Raw genomic sequence first — 20,057 nt, 5'->3', positions numbered from 1 at the left:
GATATCATCTGCATACCTCAAATTATTAATATTTCTTCCCCAATTTTAATTCCAACTTAAGTCTCCTCCAGCCCTGCCATTCTTAAAATGTATTCGCTGTACAAGTTAAACAGGTAGGCACGGAGATAAAATGCATCCTTGTTGCACCCCTTTACCTATTGTGAAATACTCGGTTTCTCCAAGATCTGTTCGGACAATAGCTTCTTGTTCATATTCCACAGTTTCACATGATCTACAGAGTCAAAAGCCTTGCTATAGACAAGGCTTTTGACAGATCACAAAAGGTAGACTTTCTTTTGATATTCCTGTGCTCTTTCTATTATCCATCTCACATTGGCGATTTGATCTCTTGTTCCTCTGCCTTTTCGAAATCCTGCCTGTTCATCTGGCATTTCTCTCTTTATGAATGGTTCCAGTCTTTTCTGAATGATCTAAAGTAACATTTACTCGCATGAGAAATGAGTGCTATAGTTATGTAATTTTCGCACTCTTTTGCATCGTCTTTCTTCAATAAAGGTATATAAACTGATTTTTTCCATTCCCTAGGCCATTTAGTTGTGATCCGAATTCGCTGACAGAGCTGTTAAAATTTTAACTGTCTCTTTGCCCAGGGCTTTGAGCAGCTCAATATATATTCCATCTCCTCCTCCTCCTGGTGACTTCTTACTTAAATCTCATAGGGATCACATAAAGCTTGTTATAGGAGGGATCTAAAAATCATTTATGCCATTTCAACCATGTAGCGAATAAGCTACACTGGCGAGTCCATAAATCCTGCTGGACATCACAATGATTTATGATCAGTATCTCAGTAGTGTCTTGCAATTTCTAAAATTTCTTTTCAAAATAAACTTCAAATTATGTATCCCTACCGGTCTTCTCACTTACAATACAAAACCTCAGAGGCTTATCTTCTAAGTTAAAATGCGATTTATTTTCCAACCAATTCCTAAAGTATCACGGTTTAGGAAACGGATAGAAATTGTGGAAGACTTTAAGATAAGATAGTGAATATAAAAAAAATTCACTCCTAAGGAGTGAATCTTCTTACATTGGTGACTCCGTAGTCTGGTAACTTTCATAACTAGTTCCCGGTTCTAATCAGGATCTTTAGATTCGGGCCTTTTTCAGCCGCTTTTAGAATTCGGACAAAATACAACAAAATCGATTGCAGAACATATCTGATAAATACTAGTTATGACTGGAAATATCTCTTTCCGTGTAGCACTTCGCACCTGATTTCCGAAAAAGTTGGAGCTAAAAGAATGCTATCTTACTGCTTTAATGTACAGGAAAGTGTTAGTGGAGTTATATTCATATAAAATAAAAATCCACATATTTATATGTAAATAAAGGATAATAAGGAGCGCCTCCATAGGTCAGTAGGTAATGAAAATTTCCCCAAAAAAACTAATTCGAATTCCCCTGTACGTCGGGCGGAAACAAAACTAACTTTTCAGCTCGCAAAGTATTTTCCTTGCGATTTGCTTTAGGTGGCGTACACGTACGTGTAAGCAACATACTTGCTTCTCATAACATTAAGCCAAAGACCAACAAGTAAGGGAAGGAGAGCTTTTAAAATGAAATACAGATTAAAAGAGGAAAAAAATACTATTTTTAAAGCTAAGAAGACTAATGAGTGCTACTGGATAGGAGTCATTGTGTTTCAGTAAGGATGGTGCTCTTCAAATAACAGATATGAGGAATCTCGGTTGGTTATAATTACTTGCTTCCAGTCAAGTGATTCATTTAATAAGAGGCGTATATATAAATTAATTCTGGAAATGCTACTGAATATATAAATTGATTCTGGAAATGCTACTGGTAATTTTATGAAAACAGCAATAGGAAGCGGCAAACATTAGTAAAGAACGTGATTTTTCCTGAGCAGTTAGAAAGGGAACATTTATAAGGACACTTGCCCAACAGAGATAAAATAACAGGACTCATAGAGATGAGTACGAAACACGCAATTTAAGACATAATTACATTCTCCTCACTGATCGGGTAACTAAACAAGTAATCTTTTGCTTATCTACGCTAGTTTTTTTATAGTAAGCAATCAAACACATACATTTCAACTTGTTTGACAACAGCAGTAGAGCGTTTCCTTTAAAACAGTGTTTCCCAAAGTCAGTGGGCGCGTACTACTTTTGGGATACGACCTCGTCGAAGTACCGCAGTTCTAATGGGAAATATGGAAAACCAGGGCTACAGAAACCTGTTTAGGGATCAAGTTTATTAAGAAAACCATTTTCAAGAAAAAAAAAACATTGAATCAAAAACAACAAATTATTTAATGCCAGGAATGCAAAAACATGTGACCAGACACGAAGGCAGGAATATCGGTTCAGTATTCGTAAGTTTTATATTAAGATGCGGTTCTGTACCAATACGGCGATTTCGCTTTTTCGTTGTAATATTAATTAAGTGTAGGCAATCCAAACGAGGCGCAATGTTCCTCTGTTTTCTTCGAATTGCGCTACGGAGGCTACTATTACTGTTATTATATTGTTAAATATCGTTAAATATTATATTGTTAAAACAACTAAATAAATAATGTTATTTAGTTGTTCTAAAATTTCGTGTCTTTTGAATTTTTGCTGCGTGTTTTGCTAAGTGTTACCAAAAACTTCACACCTATTACTAGTGGTATAGAAGTATCATATTTTGAGAAACAGCTCTAATGCACACTAAAAAGAGAGTTTTGGAGAACGAACAAAACAAGTGAAGCAGTGGCGTCGAGTACCCATAACAGTTGGGTGTATAGCTTATGCAACCCGCGCGACAATTTTTACGTCAATTTGACCGCGTTTTTATCGTTGTATAAAGTTTCAAGAGTGCACAGGGCATCAGCGCTCATCTTAATTTGGCCCATGCAATTAATTGTAGGATAACCTTGAATACTTTAATTTATCAATTAATTGTAACCAAATCTGCGCATAGTGGGAGGGATAATGTGGTTGTTTTAAGATATATTATAAAATAATAATGAAGGAGAATGTTATTTGGTTGGTATATTTGAATTACTCAAAAGGTATAAATATGTGAACCATCGTTGATAAGTTATGTGAGAATGGAAAATGTAAAAGAAAGAATAAGTGGGAGTAGAAACACTTTCATTAACGGCAAAAACGATTAATAATTGACATTGTGATAAGTGTGTCGTGTAATTTGCTGGGTACAGCGAATAGCATGTGGCTCTATAAAGTGTAGACATGAATAAGTGAATTAATGATAGCATAATTAAAAAACAAAAACTTACGAGAAGAGGGAAAGAGATTTCTTGGCAAAGTATAAATAACTAACCAATAATAAACAACCACTATAGGGAGGGGAGGAAGAGAACTAATAATGTTAATCATTTAGACCTGACAGGAATACATGTGGATTGCTGGAGCAGCAAATCATCTCGTAAAAATTTGTTGTACATGTTACAACTGTTTCTCTGGCTTATGTATATTTCGCTTCGTTTTTAAGATTATTATTATTATTATTATTATTATTTTTTTAACTGGGACTCAGTATACATTTTACAATAATACGATACATAATATCCGATCATTATCGAAAGTATCCACACTTTCGGAAATCCTACTTTTAGTAGTTTTCTCTCTCTCTCTTTTTTTTTTTTTTTTTTTTTTTTTTTTTTTAAGTGTCAGCGGCCGTTCTGTCTTATCAATAATAGATATGTCACATATGCTAGTATTTTGTTGTAGATCAACAACTTCTTTTTCTACTTCTGTTGTTTTCGAAGACTAGAACAAAAATGTTCCTATACCGTTAAAAAAAACTTTCCAACCTTAACAGATGCTATACTGTACAAGCAAGAAAAACAAGTAGCTTTGATTATCACTAAATACAGTAAACAGACATTTAACATCTGTTTACTATATTTAAGACAATTAGTATAATTTTGGACAACCAGAACGACACACTTAATTGAAAAACACTCCGCTCGCAGACCAGTCTGCATGTATGCGTCAAACAATAACCAATCACAGCCACTAAGTTCTACTGTTTCAGCTCTCACCTACTTCGCCTTCTGGACAGTTTAAAACAACTGGAACGCTAAGAATTTGACCCGCTGCGCCATCTGTATGTCTGTTCAAAAGGGATCAAAGATGTATGCATTTGTGACTGCACACCCGGGCTATTGATGCGAACGTGACGCAATGTTTAAGCGTCGAAAAGTGTCCTCTTCATGTTAGTCTACTGTGTTTAATTTTAGGGATCACGCGAAGCTAGGAAACAATTAGGGGTTTTTAATGGATATTAACGAAGGGGTCTTTAACGAATATTCCAAGTGTGCACCGCACACTTGGAATATTAGCCCCTGGAGTGAAGCATTTAATAGACAAATCAGCCAAACAAGAAAACAAGCGGTTAATCCTACAGCAATCTTAATAATGAATAACCACCCAGAGGCAGAACACAAAACAAAATGAAGAAAACTATCAAAATCTGTCCAAACTAAAATTTTCCGACTAGTATGATTTTCAGCAAGATCCATTAAAGCTGCCGATTATGGTCATAGCCGCTGATGTCGCCAACAAAAAGATATTCCCACCCCTAGCAGTTAACGAAAGAAAAGAAAAGGATTGAAATAGTTAATTCGTCACTTTCTTTCAAAACTAGCATCATAGTTCTTCCAACCTGCCAGTAAACCAAAATCAAGTAATGAAATGACAACGAACTTTAAATCAATGCGATGATTTTTATATTAATTGAACATATGACTATTAGATTCATACAAAGTTTGTCGTTATTATTGCAGGAAATTGTTTCCTACTCTTAAAGTTACCGTTCGTGGACTAGAACCTGATTCCATTTACATCTTCTGGGTGGATATAAAACCTGTGGACAAGTACCGTTATAGGTACCATTTTCCATCGTGAGTATCATGAAATAATAAACTCTTTCTTTTTTTTCATCGAAAGTAAAGCAATACGTACAGCAATAGACTCTTGCTATTATTTATTATTACGGCTAATAGTTTATGGTGTAAAACATTGCCGATGACAATTTCGGAATCGCTCCAATTTTACTATATAGTCAAATCTCTCTTAATGAGCATTGCTATGAAGCTCTGTGTGTGTGTGTGTGTGTGTGTGTGTGTGAGAGAGAGAGAGAGAGAGAGAGAGAGAAATAGCAAACTATATAAGTCAGTGATTTCATTAACGTAAAGATAATTAGTCAACTTAGTCGAAGAAAATTATATACATAGAGCGAGAAAAAATATCGATGTTTTCATTTTCACGTCCATTACTTGAATATAATCAATAGCAGACTGGAAAACCTTTCCCATAGTGCATGGTTACCAGGAAATTCTAACTGCAGATGTGTGTTTCCAAAAGGGATCAGAAACGATATCCCCCTAGTAGTTAATGAAAGAAACGAAAAAGGAATGAAGCAGTTAGTTCATCCCTTTCTATCAAATCATCCATTATTCTGCGAAGCAAAAGTCCGCGCGGTTAGCCTAGTGGCCATGCGCTTCGCAACCATATGCCTGGGGAAGGAGTGTCCTAGGTTCGATTCCCGTCGGTGACGTAAGGAGCTGAAGGATCTTCCTGAGTCATAGCCAAGTTAGCCAGCCTTGGGCGTGGACAGTAGGGTTCCCCCCCCCCACTTTATTCTGTGGTTTTTCATCCCGCAAAGCAAGCAAACCGGCCTTGAGAACTCAACACTACTGACATAGGATACACCAGGGTGTAGGGCTGACCACCTTATCCTGTGAACGGTTTGAGGTCTGATGATTAATAAACCCTCGACGCGAGGGGAAAAGGAAGATGAGATGAGCAAAAGATTTCTATTTTGTCTTATTTCTTTATCGTACCGATGGTTCTTTAGAAGCCACAATGTTAGTTAAGCCAATACCGAATGCACTTTTGTAATAAGGTTAGGCCAGACGTAACACGACATTTGTGCAACTGCAATATATTACTCCCCAATCCCAGTAGCAATCTTTCATTAGACCGCCTAAATTCTCGCATTGCAGGGTTTCACAGGACAATGACGCCACTGACAGTTAATAGAAATGCAGCCCGCAGCTATTGATTTTGAACAATATTCATGTTATTTGATATTTAAATTTTTTTTTTGTTATCTCTTAAAATTTCCTTGTTCATTAGAAATGTCATTTTCTAAATTATAGCTCAAAATGGACCATAAGTGGAGCTGAAGAATCCGATTTCTCCAATCATATATTTGTTCATCCAGACAGCCCAGCTACAGGTCAGCAATGGATGATGATGAAAGAAGTGAACTTCGAAAAGTTAAAAATAACAAATAGGAAATATCCTGTCTTCAGTGGTCTCGTAAGTGAAATTTTCTTTTAACGTGGCTTATATAAGATATCGCAATTTTCATCATCATGCTTGTCAAGGATTTAGGCCTAGAGTGGCCTGTTCCGCCCTTAAAAGTCATCACTGAATCTCTTAAAAAGAACGTCCTGGTTTTCTTTTTCCTAACGGTTTGTAATAATAGCAATTTTAATATTTGAAATTATTTCTAAGCGAAATTTCTCAAAAGGTGAATGATAAAAAAGGTAAATGCAATTTTAAAATTTTACTTTGAAATAACTTCAAACATTATCGCAATGGTTTCGTTATGAAAAACATTGTGTAAACAAACAAATAAGAACAGGATCGAATACACTAAAAAAAATCATGCCACAATAATCATGTCATATTATTGTATAGTGACACCATTATCGCCACAAGTAAACCTACAATCGTTTTTGTGCGTTTTGCAAAATTCGGTTTGATTTGGCAGTAATCAAGGTTTTAGCAACTGAGTTTTAAAACGATGAGGCCAGTGTATGTTAATTGCAGGTTCACTGGCCAGTTTGTTTTAAAGGATGCAAAAATTCCAGTTTCTGGACGCAAAATCCTGTCACTTCCATATATACACACTTATAAGATTAGTTTATCCGTCCGTTAGTCGGTACACAAGTACCGACCAACATAAATACTTGGATTCAAAATGAGCGACATTTAGTATCATCACAAATATTTGTCTAAATCACGCCATTTCTAGAAGCAAAAACTCCATTCTGGCTGAATAGAGTTTAACAAATATCAGCGTGGTTCAGAATATAATCAACGTGGTTCAATTTGGATTCAATCAAATAATTTTTAATGATAAACTCTGGAATTTTACCAGTTCCATACCTCCCGCCCACCATGAGTGTCTTTCGGTGCAAAATAAACAATATACTGTATATGTACTGCGTCCTTAGAGTTGTAGGTTCAAGTCGTTGATTTCCTCACAAAAGTAGAATTTACAACTTTGAGTTGGTTTAAAGGCTCCGACGGAACATCTAAAAGTCAAAAACCTTTAAAATATATTATTTTGATAGTAATTTGTGTTTTATTGAAACAAAATGAATCTATTTAAAAAATAATTCAATACTGATGTTATTTTTAAAAAGATACTTTACATGCTCTCGGATGAGTCAAAGCATGAAGAATTTAAAATTTGCTAGCGTGGTTTAAAAGCGATGTCAGTGCTATATATTAGTAGGATTTTGGATATTTTTCAGCCATTGTCAGGATACAGAGGATAGTAATATAAAAATAATAGCAGTTTTTCTATGATCTATATGTGATAGGAGGGTATAATGAATGTAGTGTTTTTCCTACTTCACACTGGTTCTAGCCATAAAAATAAAAATAAATAAAAACATGTACATAATCGAAAATAGATAACTACGCACGACTTGTCATCAGAACTAGTAGTCTCATCATAAATACATTAAGATTTATGACAACCATATTACCGGCGGTGTAACTGTTTATATAAACGCATTGGCTTTCTATAAAATGACGAAGATGGAAAAACAATTTGAAAAAAAAATAATAATAAATAAATAAATAATAATCTACTCTATACTATAAAATTATAAGCTGAAATTGGAAACGGATGTAGGCTGTAACTTTTTTATGTAACGTTTTTCTACCCTCTATAATATAAAATGATAAGCCTTTTTATGAAACGTTTTTATGTAACGTAACGTTTTTGTCAAGTTATTTGAAACGTTTCGAAACTCAGGGGCTACCCTGAGTGTCGAGTCTTCAAAATTCGAGTCATCGGAATTCATGGAGAACCGGCCTACCAGTCCGGAACACGGGGGATTGGGCGCCGTAGGCTCCAGGGGGAATCCTCCCCCCTTTTGAAGACACGACACTCAGGTGTCGCCTGTATCCCCTGAGTGTCGAGTCCAAAATTCGAGTCATCAGAATTCAAGGAAAACCGGCCTACCAGTCAGGAACACGGGGAAGGTTGGGCGCCGTAGGCGTCAGAGCTCCCTAGTATATATATATATATATATGTAGAAAGTATTTTTTCCTTGGGTATAAATATGTTAAAGATACCAAGCAATTTTAAACCTGGTTTTACTCCATTTCCCAAGTAAGCAAACAGACTAAAGTCGAAACCGGTCTGGGTAGTGGCCCCTTGCCTTTAATACAAAACATCATACATCCCCTTCTTGGAGATGTGTTTTGGCATTAAGGGTAAATATTAAGATTAGTGATCGGAGCTTGTTCCACCTTTGCCACGAGTTGCCCTGGTCCTGCACTACCTGTGGGATCAGTTAGACTTGCATCAATTGCAGGCGCAAACTTGACTTTTAGTCTGTTTGCTTACTTGGGAAATGGAGTAAAACCAGGTTTAAAATTGCTTGGTATCTTTAACATATATTTTTTTTTTTTTTTTTTTTTTTTTAATGCGGATCTGAAGTTATGCGGTGCATAACTTCAGATCCACATTAAAAAGTTTTGCGTACTATACATAAGTTTTGAAGTTATGCGGTGCATAACTTCAAAACTTATGTATAGTACGCCCACAGATACGCGACCTTTCGACACTTCTGCGCTTGTCAACAGAAGGAGAATTCATTCCGATAATAGGATAATCCAGTGTTTCCCATCCTGAAATTTTCATGGAACGCATAAGTTATTTTGTAATGTATTAATTAGTAATTAATTTAGCTGAGTTTTATTATTTATTAATAATTGATCATTAATTAATAATTAAAACAATTAAACATAAACATCATTCAATTAATTTGTGCTGATTTTCATTGACATATCCCATTCTGATCACCAAAAATTGGTAATATTATAAGTACTTACAAGTGAATGCAGACTTTTTCTCCTGTGTGCTGATAGTTTTCTTCTCCTTTTGTACATCCTGGAGATTGCTTTGCAGGCTGGAGGTGGATGAATCACTATCTGTTGCGTCACAAACACCTTCGATAATATATTTCTTAACACCAAAATTAAACAAAGTCCCTTGTCTCTTATTCATATTAAAATTTAAATCTGTAGGTCTATTATTTTTAAAAAATCACGGCACTACGGTTTCGAAACAAGCACTTTTATCCACAATACTAACTTGTTAAGAATGTATTCAGTATTACTAGATCTGAGAACTGGATACAGACTACCTTGATCTTCAATTTCAGTGGAAAATTTTCTTTATACTTCCTTGCTGATTGGTCACTAACATTTGCAACACAGATGTCATTTCGTTCAGTTTTGAGAACAGAGGAATCGGCTTGCAGGCAATTTTTATGACCGATCATAAACAGCGGTATTACTTTTCCCGAATGTTGAAAGGTTTCAATGTGTGAAAATTAACGATAATTCATGAATACTTCCACGTTTAAAAATACACGGCTTAGTCACTAACATTTGCTACACAGATGTTATTTAGATGTTCTGGGTCTGAGCTTTTCGACATATTCACAAATATTATTCTCCTCAGAATATTTCCACTGTATCATATTTATTCAGGAAAAATGCTTAGAAAACTAAAATGACAAATTCCAGAATTACTCGCGGAACACAGTTTGGGAAACCCTGGGATAATCAATCCGTATTGTAGGATGAGTTGCTTATTATTACACGGCGGAAAATTAACTTCTCTTTTATGATCATTGTAGTTTTTGAAGTAGTAACTATTTTGCTTGTATAACAGTTGGAAAATTTTACCTATAAAGCACGTGATTTTGCGTGTTGTTGACCAATTCGTTCATCGCCGTTGTACATAATGAACACCGTGTTGCAGCACATTCTGGCGTAACGGGATAATGTGTAAGCAGTGAGTGTTCGTGAAGTTTAATTTTGCATGTGAGTAAGTGTTTGTCTTTTTATTATCGAAAGTCTAAATTTTGCTAATTGTTATTTTAAAGATTTAATTTGGCCCAATGGAGAGAAAAAAAAAAGCAACAAAGAAAACCAATTTCTTTGGAAATGAAAATTGCAATTTTAGATAGCTTAGGAAAAGGAGAGGGATCTACGGCGATTGGTAAACATTTTAATTGCTCTTATAGTAAATTCGCCTAAATTAAAAAGAATGAAGTCGCAATAAGAAAATCTGTCATTTCTGGCACAAAACTAAGTGCCAAATTATCATCCTACTCAAGAGATGCTTTATTAGAAAACACGGAACGAGCGCTCGTAATTTGGATTGAAGAATTAACTCAAAGAATTCTTATAAGTGGCTATTTAATTAAACAAAAAAGCGCTACGATTTTATGAACAGATGAAGCAACTGGAGCAGTCTACTTCCGCTTCCCAGACTAATAAAGAATTTTTGGCTATAGTTCGCCCACCGTTTGTAGATCTCTCCTTGGCATTTTGCCAAGAATAGCCGATTCATGCTGAAGGGGAAAAAAAAATGAAGGATGTACGAATTGGTCGCCAACATGCGAAATCACGTGCTTTCTTGTCTGTCGCTGTACTAGTATTAGTTTGATTTTTGTTGTCGCTTTTTTGCATTATTTTTTATTATTAATTTGTATGATGGATCCAGTACAGTCAACAAGTTCTGTTGTTAAACGTTTCGGTAGCTCTTGCAAAAGAATATTGAATAATGTGCTGACATTCTGTGAAAAAGAATCGTCTCCTTGTTCCCCTTTCTCAAGTCATAAAACGCGCAAGTGCAATTGCGGGCGTATCGGGGTCGACTGTTAAAAGAATTCGTAGGGAATCAAAAGGTGAAGGTAAGCCAAAATTTAAATCTCCTAAAAATGAGTAAAGAAAACCATCGAAACCGTAGCTTTGAATGCTTTTGATGTTGACGTTATAAGAACTATTCACGAATTTTACGTGGTCGAGAAAAGAGTGCCAACTGTTCCGAAATTCATTCCTGTGCTTAAAGAAAAAATTTATTTTCCTTGGAAAAGAGAAACTTTAAGGAAAATACTTCGTGAAATCGGATTTTGTTTTAAAAAGTCCCAGAATAAAAGGAAACTTATCATGGAGCGAAGTGACATTGTTTTATCTAGAACGCAGTATTTGAGAGCAATAAGACGTTTCAGGGAGGAGAAAAAACCGATTGTGTATCTAGATGAAACTTGGATTGATAGTAATTTAACTCATGGAAAATGTTGGCAGTCTAAAGAAGAATGTGGAGTGCTACAAACCGGAAATGCCTCGCGGCGCATAATAATTTTGTGTGCGGGTGAATAAATGTTTTTTTTTTTTTTTTTTTTTTTTTTTATCGAATTCAAACTTACTATACGAAGCCAATTCAATTACTGGATATTACCATGTGCAAATGAATTCTATTATCTTCGAAAAGTGGGCAGAAGAAAAACTGATTCCAAACCTTCCTAAAAATGCTGCTGTTATAATTGATAACGCTTCACATCACTCTATTCGATTAAACAAAGTTCCAAATTGGTCTAATAAGAAGCAAGTTCTTATGGATTGGCTTTCTGCAAATAACATTTATCATTCCCCAGATATGCGAAAAATTGAATTGCTTAATTTGGTCAAAAGAAACTCGCCCACAACTAAACTATTTAAATTCGACACGATGCTCAAAGAGCATGGATTTCTAGCTTGGAGGCTACCACCATATCAATGCGATATTAATGCTATTGAGTATGTTTGGGCAGAAGTGAAAAGTTTCATTCGCCAACGCAACGTAACTGGAGATATTGACATGTCGAAACTTTTTAAGCCTTCAGAACAGGCAATTGAAAGTATTACAGTTCAAAACTGGGGAAAATATTGCTCTCATGTCACCTCATTGGAAAATATGTATTGGGACAGAGACGGAATTATCGAAGAATTATGCGAACCTTTGGTGATCAGTTTAAGTGAAAGTGATGGCGATTCGGACACCGATTCAGATGACTGTGAACATTAAAAGGATTTGATAATGGTATTTTTTCCAACATTTTTTTTTTTTTTTGTATGGGTTTGTTAAGAGTCAACAAGTCATAAATAATTAATCGGTTTAGGACATTAAAGTGTCTCAGTTCTCTCAACTGTAAGTTTAGAATATCTAAGTTCATTTGAAAAAATTTCTGTTTTGCTGTATAATTATTTTTATTTTATAGAAACCTTTCTTAAAAATAAACTTAGTTACATTTTTGTTTTATTCTATACCTTTTTTAATTTTGTTAATACTCTACGTACATTTTTCCAACTGTTACACAAGCAAAATAGTTACACTTTAAAAACTACAATGTTCATAAAAGAAAAGCTAAATTTTCCGACCTGTAATAATAAACAAACTCATCCCAGAAGACGGATTGATTACCCTATTATCGGAATGGATTCTCCTTTTTCTGACATGCGCAGAAGTGTCAAGGGATCTCTAATCGGTGGGCGAACTATAGCAAAGGATGGTTAATCAGGTTTTCAAAAAGGAATGCACTTCATAACGTGAAGATTACAGGCGAGGTTGCAGCAGCATATGAAGTAGCAGCCAAAATTTTTCAAGAGAAGTTAGCCAAAATTACTGAAGATGATGGATATTGTCCCAATCAAGTGCTTAACGCTGACGAAACAGGATTGTTTTGGAAGAAAATGCCTAGTCGAACTTACATCGTACAGTCTGAGAAAAAAGAACGTGGGTTTAAAGCAAGCAAAGATCGAGTAACGTTGTTACTTTGTAGCAATGCATCAGGGGATCGAATGTTGAAACCCCTCCTAGTAAATCGATCTCTAAGACCACGTGCTCTAAAAGGCAAAGATCTAAAACAGCTGCCGGTACATTGGATGGTTAAAACAAAGGCCTGGGTAACAACTGTTGTATTTACTGAATGATTCAATAATTGCTTTGTACCAGAAGTGGAAACATATAATGAAGCAAAAAGCTTTGGATTTTAAAGTTTTATTAATTGTTGACAACGCACCAAGTCATCCGCATTAAGAACATCCAAATGTGCAGGTAGTTTTTTCCACCCAATACAACAAGCATTATTCGGCCATTAGATCAAGGCATAATTGCTACTTCTAAAAAGTATTACGTTAAGCACACTTTTCAATTTATATTGGATAAACTAGAAAATGAATCATTAACAGTAAATGACGTTTGGAAAAAATTTTCTATTTTGGACTGCTTAAATCATGTTGCATCTGCTATCGCTGAAATAAGACCACAAACTTTAAATGCCTGCTGGACAGCAGCTTGGCCTGGATATGTTGCAAACATCTGCATTATCAGCTGAAATCATTACTTTGGCACATGATATTGGTGGAGAAAGTTTTGATACATTTAGCCAGAACGATGTAGACGAAATGCTTGTGGATGTCTTAAGTGACGATGATATTATTGGATATCGATTAACTTCAGATATCGTCGAAGATCCAAAAAACGATAGTGAAGCGGAAGAAAAACCTGTCCCTCCTCACTGCAAATATAATTCGAAAAGGTCTTCAGCTGTGCAATAAATTGGAAAATCGTTTTCTTGTTAATGACACAAATTCTGAACGAGCCTTTAAATTCCAACGTGAGCTGAAGAACTGTATGTCTGGATATCGCGAGCTGTATAAAAAATTAGTGAAATTATCATCATCGCAAAGTTTAATCACTGATTACATTGTCAGAAGAAAAAAATCAGCACAGAATGAGGGTGAAGCTAATTCTGTTCGTGAAGAACCATTGCCTTTACCATCCAGATCTGATGCGCTGACTATGTCTTCTGGTGATGAAAGTGATTTTGCACCAGTTCGCAAACGTTGACGAATATTGTCTAATAGCGATGATAATTCTGATGACAAAATGTAAAAAGAAATGTTACTTTTCAATAAAATTAAATGAATAAAGCTTTAAAACAAACTGAGGCATTCTTATTTTCCTGAATTGTCAAACTTTTTTATGCGATTTTGGGTTTTTTAATTCATTGCTTCGGTTTTAGAAAATTATGGAACGTATCCCTAATTTTTCAACGTAAGTTAGGCCTTTTTTGTGCGATTATTTATATGCGGTTTTCTGTGTAACGTAACTACCGCATAAAATGAGACCCGACTGTATATATAAAATACTACATTTATTCCCCTCCCGCCACATGCTTGCACAATCCACGAAGCATTTTCTTGTCCACATCCATCGTGTCACATTGCCAACACATAGGCAACATATGGTCCGAAAATTCCCCAAGAAAGAATTAGCGGTTGGGGGGAGGGGATGAGAAAAGTTAACTCAAATTTATCACATAGTACAACATGCTCAAGTCTCTCTTCCTACACATCACCGCACACACATGCGCATGCTTGCCCAATCACGTGCTACTATCATTATTTTGCATACAACAGCGCTCTCTCCATTCCTAATTACCATTATCACTGTGCCGGGTTACAGTTATTTCGTATTTTAGAACCAAATTGTAACTAAAAACTTGGAAAAACTAAGACACTGATTGGAACACACTGCTACCAACGCAAGACTTCATAAAGTTTTTTTTTTTTAATTATCTAATATTTATAATTAACTTAAAAAGCATTTTGGCGCCAACATATTCTGCAACTTAATTACAAACACAACATACATACTAAAGCCCATACAGTGAATAATAAATGTTTATCAATACTCACTTATATATCAGCTATAAACAACAGCAGTGCTTCGAAAATTGCAACATCATTCTGCAATGTTCGAAAACGGCAGCGCTTACTTACAGCCTCTTAGACTATAACTTGAAGCAAATAATTAAACACAAACATACTGTCATTAACCTTATACATAGATTAAAATATCTCTTGTTATTACATCACTAGGACTGCATATTCAGTATATGTTTTACGTCACAAATTAGCTACCATAAAAACAGATATATTCACAAAAAATATTCAACGTACTTACATCCAAAGCTACTAATTCACCTAATCAATTTGAATCTTAGATCAACAGATAGTCTTTAACACTTATTTTCCAACTGTATGCAAATAAAAAGCGCATGAACATAAACAGTGAGAGTTACTACTTGGTTTATCTGCCATACTCTACGAATGCTAATAACTCATATTAATTTAATTTTACGACCCAAAAATTGTAAACATCATCCACACTTCCATTCGGAATAGGTGGCTTCCATCCAAAATACATCCACATAACTTGCACTAACGGATTAAAATACAACCTTCTCATGTAAATGATTCACTTACAAAAATCCTACTGTATCACAACAGCGCCACCTGCAAGAAAATGCCTCCAATTTTTTTGAATTGCAATAAGATTTGCATTAGCTGGCCGACTTTTTTTATTGTTTTTAACCTTGACTTTTAATCTCTTCCATAAGTTTCAATTTCAAATTTTAAAATTTTAATTTTAAATAAATAATAAATAGAATAAGAAATAAGTATTAATTGATAAATAAATAATAAGTAAAATTAATTAAGATAAATTACTAGTTATATCTTAATATCAGAATTATTAGTCTAAATTGCCGTTTTAAATATCACACAATGTCTCAGGAGGTCAACCACGCTGGCGTTTACTGGTGCTACTAGGCAAATACCGCGAAAGTCAAGTAGCATTGGCGACATGGACTTTTCAAAACTGATTCGATGTCCTGAGTGTGATATGTATGCATGAGGGAATGTAAGGGATGTCTTTGTGGAGAGGGAGAGAATGAGCGAAAGACGAGAGAAAGTATGGATTTGTCGTAAGCGCGATATACTGTTGGACCATGATACACATAATGCGAAACTGACCGAAAAGATACATAGTGTACATGAAAGAAACGGAAATGAAACGAAAGATTGAGAGACTGACGGAGTGAAAGAAATGCAGGAATGTAGAAGTGAAAGTTACGGAAAAAGTTGCGAAAAACGGAAATGAAACGAAAGCAAGAGAAACTGAGGGAGTAAAAGAATGCGAAGATGTACAGTTTGTGATGCGTACCAGAGATCAGAAGGAGGAGATGAAGAGAAAAATGAGGAGAGTGGTACTGAAGAGACAGCAGTGCTTGGCAGTGGACGCAGTAGTAGTGTGAGAGAGGAAGAGAGAACGGGAATACAAGAGGAACAGGGAAACGAGGAGGTCTGGTGGACAGGGAGACATGGCATACAGAGAGGAAATGTTGAAAGTGGAGTGAATGTGTGTATGGTGTGTATGAAGATGGAGTATATTGCAATGTGGGTGGAGAAATGGGGGAGCTGAGCATGCATATGTGGTCACCGGTGATAAAGGTGATTTGGCAGGTGTACTGGGGAAATCACAACCAACATATGGCTTGGATAGGACTGGGTATAGACCTAAAAATGAACTGTTGTGTTGTTCACAAATGCCAGAAGTATCAGAAATAAAGGGGATGAAATGGTTTTAGTGATTGAGTTTATTCGCCGACAAATCAATGGAATAAGTGAAACATGGTTGAATGAAGACGATATCATTACGAGAATAGAAATGGAAGGATAGAGTATTTTTCATGTGGATAGGAAGGGAGGGGGAGTGCTACTGACGATAACAGGGGAATTAAGTCCACATAAGGTAAACATGAAAAGGGGAAATAGTGGCAATGGTTATGAGGCAGTGTGGTGTAACGTGGAGGTTGAGAGGAAGACTTATTTAGTTGGATGTTGCTATAGGACTGGAAATGTGGAAAATGGTGATGAAGAAATGTATAAACAACTTGGATTAGTGAACAAAGGAAGGGATTATTATAGATGATTTTAATTATGGAAGTATAGACTGGAATGGAGAGATAGCATTCGGGAATAAGGAAAGTGAATTTCTCGAGTTCTTGAGAGATAACTATGTCAGGCAGCACATCAAGAAAGACACGCGAGGATTAAGAGTTCTAGATCTCATTATTTCATCAGAGGATGTAATTGTTAAAGGGGTTTCACATTTTCCTCCAGTTGGTGAAAGTGATCATGAAGTAATCATCTGTGTTCTGGCTAGTCATATGCAGTCTTTTGCGAGGAAAGGATATATGTGGAATTAAAAGGCTGATGATTATGACAAGCTTAGGAGATAACTTCAAGCTATAACATGGAATGAGGATTTGAGCGGTAAGGAAATAAATGCTGCATGCGAACTTGCAAAGAAATACATAACAGCATTCATCCATTTTACACCTATTATGTTCATCCATTTTACACCTATAATGTACGAATGTATCCCTTTGGGATACATTCGTACATTATAGGTGTAAAATGGATGAACTTATAAGTGTAAATTATAGGTGTAAAATGGATGAATGTGGAGCTTAAGCATGAAATCTGCAAAAAGAAAGTACTTTGGAAGAAGTACAAGTTGAATAATGGTAATCAGTCACATGAAAAATATAAAGAATATGCCATGAGAGTGACTCAGTCAGTAAGGAAAACAGATGTAGAGTATGAGCAGAAATGGGCATATCAGGCTAAGAAAAACCCTAGAGAGTTTTTTAGACGTGGCAAGTAGAAGGAAGAACGATCATGGAAAGATGAAGTTAAGGGATGAAAGTGGTAGAATGGTAACTGCTGCAGAAGATATTTTGAGGTATACAGTGATGAATTTATAAGGATGTTTCATCCTGATCAGGATGAGGAGAGCTTAATTGTGAGTGAGCAGGAGGTATTTGAGGAAATAAATAATCTTGATGTTAATAAAGCAATAATGTTTGCTGATATATCATCCGCATCTTAAGGGAATGATCCAGGGACTGGAAGTAGCATTTTTACCCTCCTTCCACTTCCAAGGAAGTGGAAGGAGAATAAAATTGTTCTACTGTATAAAGGCTGTGATAAGGCTGTTGCTTCAACTTATAGGCCGGTCTGTAAATCTGGAGTTGTGCTGAAGGTCCTGGAGAGATTGGTGAAAGTAGGATACAGAAATGGGTTGATAATAGCAGTATTCTCTGTGGCTATCAGCATGGGTTTGTTAAGGGGAGATCATATTTCACTAACTTACTTTTGTACTTATAACAAGGTGACAAATATCTTGGACAGAAGAGATGCATATACAGTGGTGTAATTAGATTTTGCAAACGCTTTTGATAGACTACCACATTACAAGCTCTTAAATAAATTGAAACAAATGGGATTGGATAATAGACTTCTGTGTTGGATCAGTGACTGGCTGTTAGATAGGTATCAGAAAGTTGTATATGGGGTGCAGTATCTCGAAAGAGAAAGGTCACTAGTTGTGTGCCAGAGGGGTCAGTTTTTTATTAATTATTATTATTACGGGCGACTTCAGGTAGTCCTTAGACTCATCGAGAGAGGCCCTAAACACCTCATGTCCACACAACTATACGACATTCTCACAGTATCTATCGTACCTTGCCTTGAACTCACTCACCACCACTCTAAAAGTAAAGAACCCAGCTCTAACACCCTTGCTGAACACACTCTTCCCCAGCTTCCATAGGTGTCCCCTAGTTCCACCACCAGCCCTGATCTCAAAAATATCCTCTGAATTAATCCTATAGATATCCTTTAGCAATTTGAATGTCTCAATCATATCTCCCCTTTTCCGCCTCTCAACTAATTTCTGCTACCCACAAATCTTCAACCTATTCTCATAAGGTTCATTCCATAGACCTGCTATCATCGTGGTCACTCGCCTCTGGATCCTCTCCACCTCCTCCTCCCCATTAAGAAGAAACTTAGGTGACCAAATCTGGGCACAGCAGTCAAGATGAGGTAATATCAAGGCTCAGTACAGAGGTACAATAACTTGCTTGTCTCTGCTCATCAAGTATTTTTCAACAACCAAGTGAGTTGATGAGCTGATTTAGCCTTTGTTGTTCAATTTGTATGTTAATGATATTGGGTTGGGTTGAACTAGTGATATCCAGCTGCTTGCAGATGATGCAAACTGGGGAGAGTAATGCACAGTCAGGCAGATGTTAATTCCTTACAGGAGGATTTGAATAGATTGCATGAATGGGCAGGTAAGTGGAACTGTCAATTCAATGTTGCCAAGTGTAAGGTTTGAGAATTGGTAAGCAACGATAGGATGCCAAGTATACACTTGGTGGGGAAACTTTAGCAAAAGTAGAGGAGATGAGAGATCTAGGTGTAATGGTGGACAAGGACCTGAAATTCAGGGGCTACATTGCACAAGTTGTGAAGATATCAAATCGAATAATGGCAATGATGGGTCAAGACCTTATACAATGATTCCATTGTACAAGGTCTTGATCAGGCCTCATATGGATTATTGTGCACAGATTTGGTCCCAGGGTTTTCATGGTGACGATGATATGGTGGAAAGGGTACAAAGAAGATTCATAAAGGTAGTCAGTGGTCCTTGGAATGTGAAATACGAGGACAGATTGAGAGAATGTAAGTTGCAGAGCTTCGTGAATAGGAGGAAGGAAGAGATATGATTGAGACATATAAGCTGGTCAGGGGTTGTTATCAGACAGACATGGAAAAGATTTTACATAGAATGGGAGAGGGGGAGTAGAACAAGAGGCCACTGCTGGAAACTGTATAAGGAGGATGTGAGCAAAGGAGTGAGAAGCAGATTTTTTGCAAGGAGGGTGGTTGGTGAGTGGAATGCATTGCCTAAATGTGTTGTGGATGTGGCCACATTGAATCAGATGTGGTTGGATGAGCATTGTATGCAATAGTGAGTACTTCCCATGATGAGTCTCTGACTCCATGGAGGTCAAATGTTGATAATAATAATAATAATAATAATAATAATAATAATAATAATAATAATATATACTGCTTGGCACACTAGCTACAAAAGATTCTCCTATTTTTTGAGTTTAATATACCTCATATAAAAAATTCGCCATCATTATAATAGACGTGACGCATTGTGCGAAACATATGTAAAAATACTTCATTAATTTCTCATTTGAGCTT

General features: G+C 36.0%; 1 protein-coding gene across 1 annotated transcript in view; it reads left to right on the top strand.

The window, feature by feature from the left end:
- The window catches only part of LOC150104357 (T-box transcription factor TBX20-like), a 51,555-nt gene that overhangs the window by 2,980 nt on the left and 28,518 nt on the right, over window positions 1-20,057 (top strand). Inside the window, exons 3-4 of the mRNA XM_090396463.1 lie at window positions 4,778-4,894; window positions 6,155-6,317. Coding sequence (XP_090252589.1) covers window positions 4,778-4,894; window positions 6,155-6,317 — 280 coding nt within the window. The remainder of the gene's footprint in view (window positions 1-4,777; window positions 4,895-6,154; window positions 6,318-20,057) is intronic.

Source organism: Typopeltis vanoorti, chromosome 8, assembly GCF_054136105.1.
Source record: "Typopeltis vanoorti isolate ZY-2024b chromosome 8, IOZ_Tvanoo_1.0, whole genome shotgun sequence".
NCBI classification, from domain to species: domain Eukaryota; kingdom Metazoa; phylum Arthropoda; class Arachnida; order Uropygi; family Thelyphonidae; genus Typopeltis; species Typopeltis vanoorti.
Note: the sequence above shows the minus strand (reverse complement) of the source record. Positions and strands in the feature narration are given on the sequence as shown.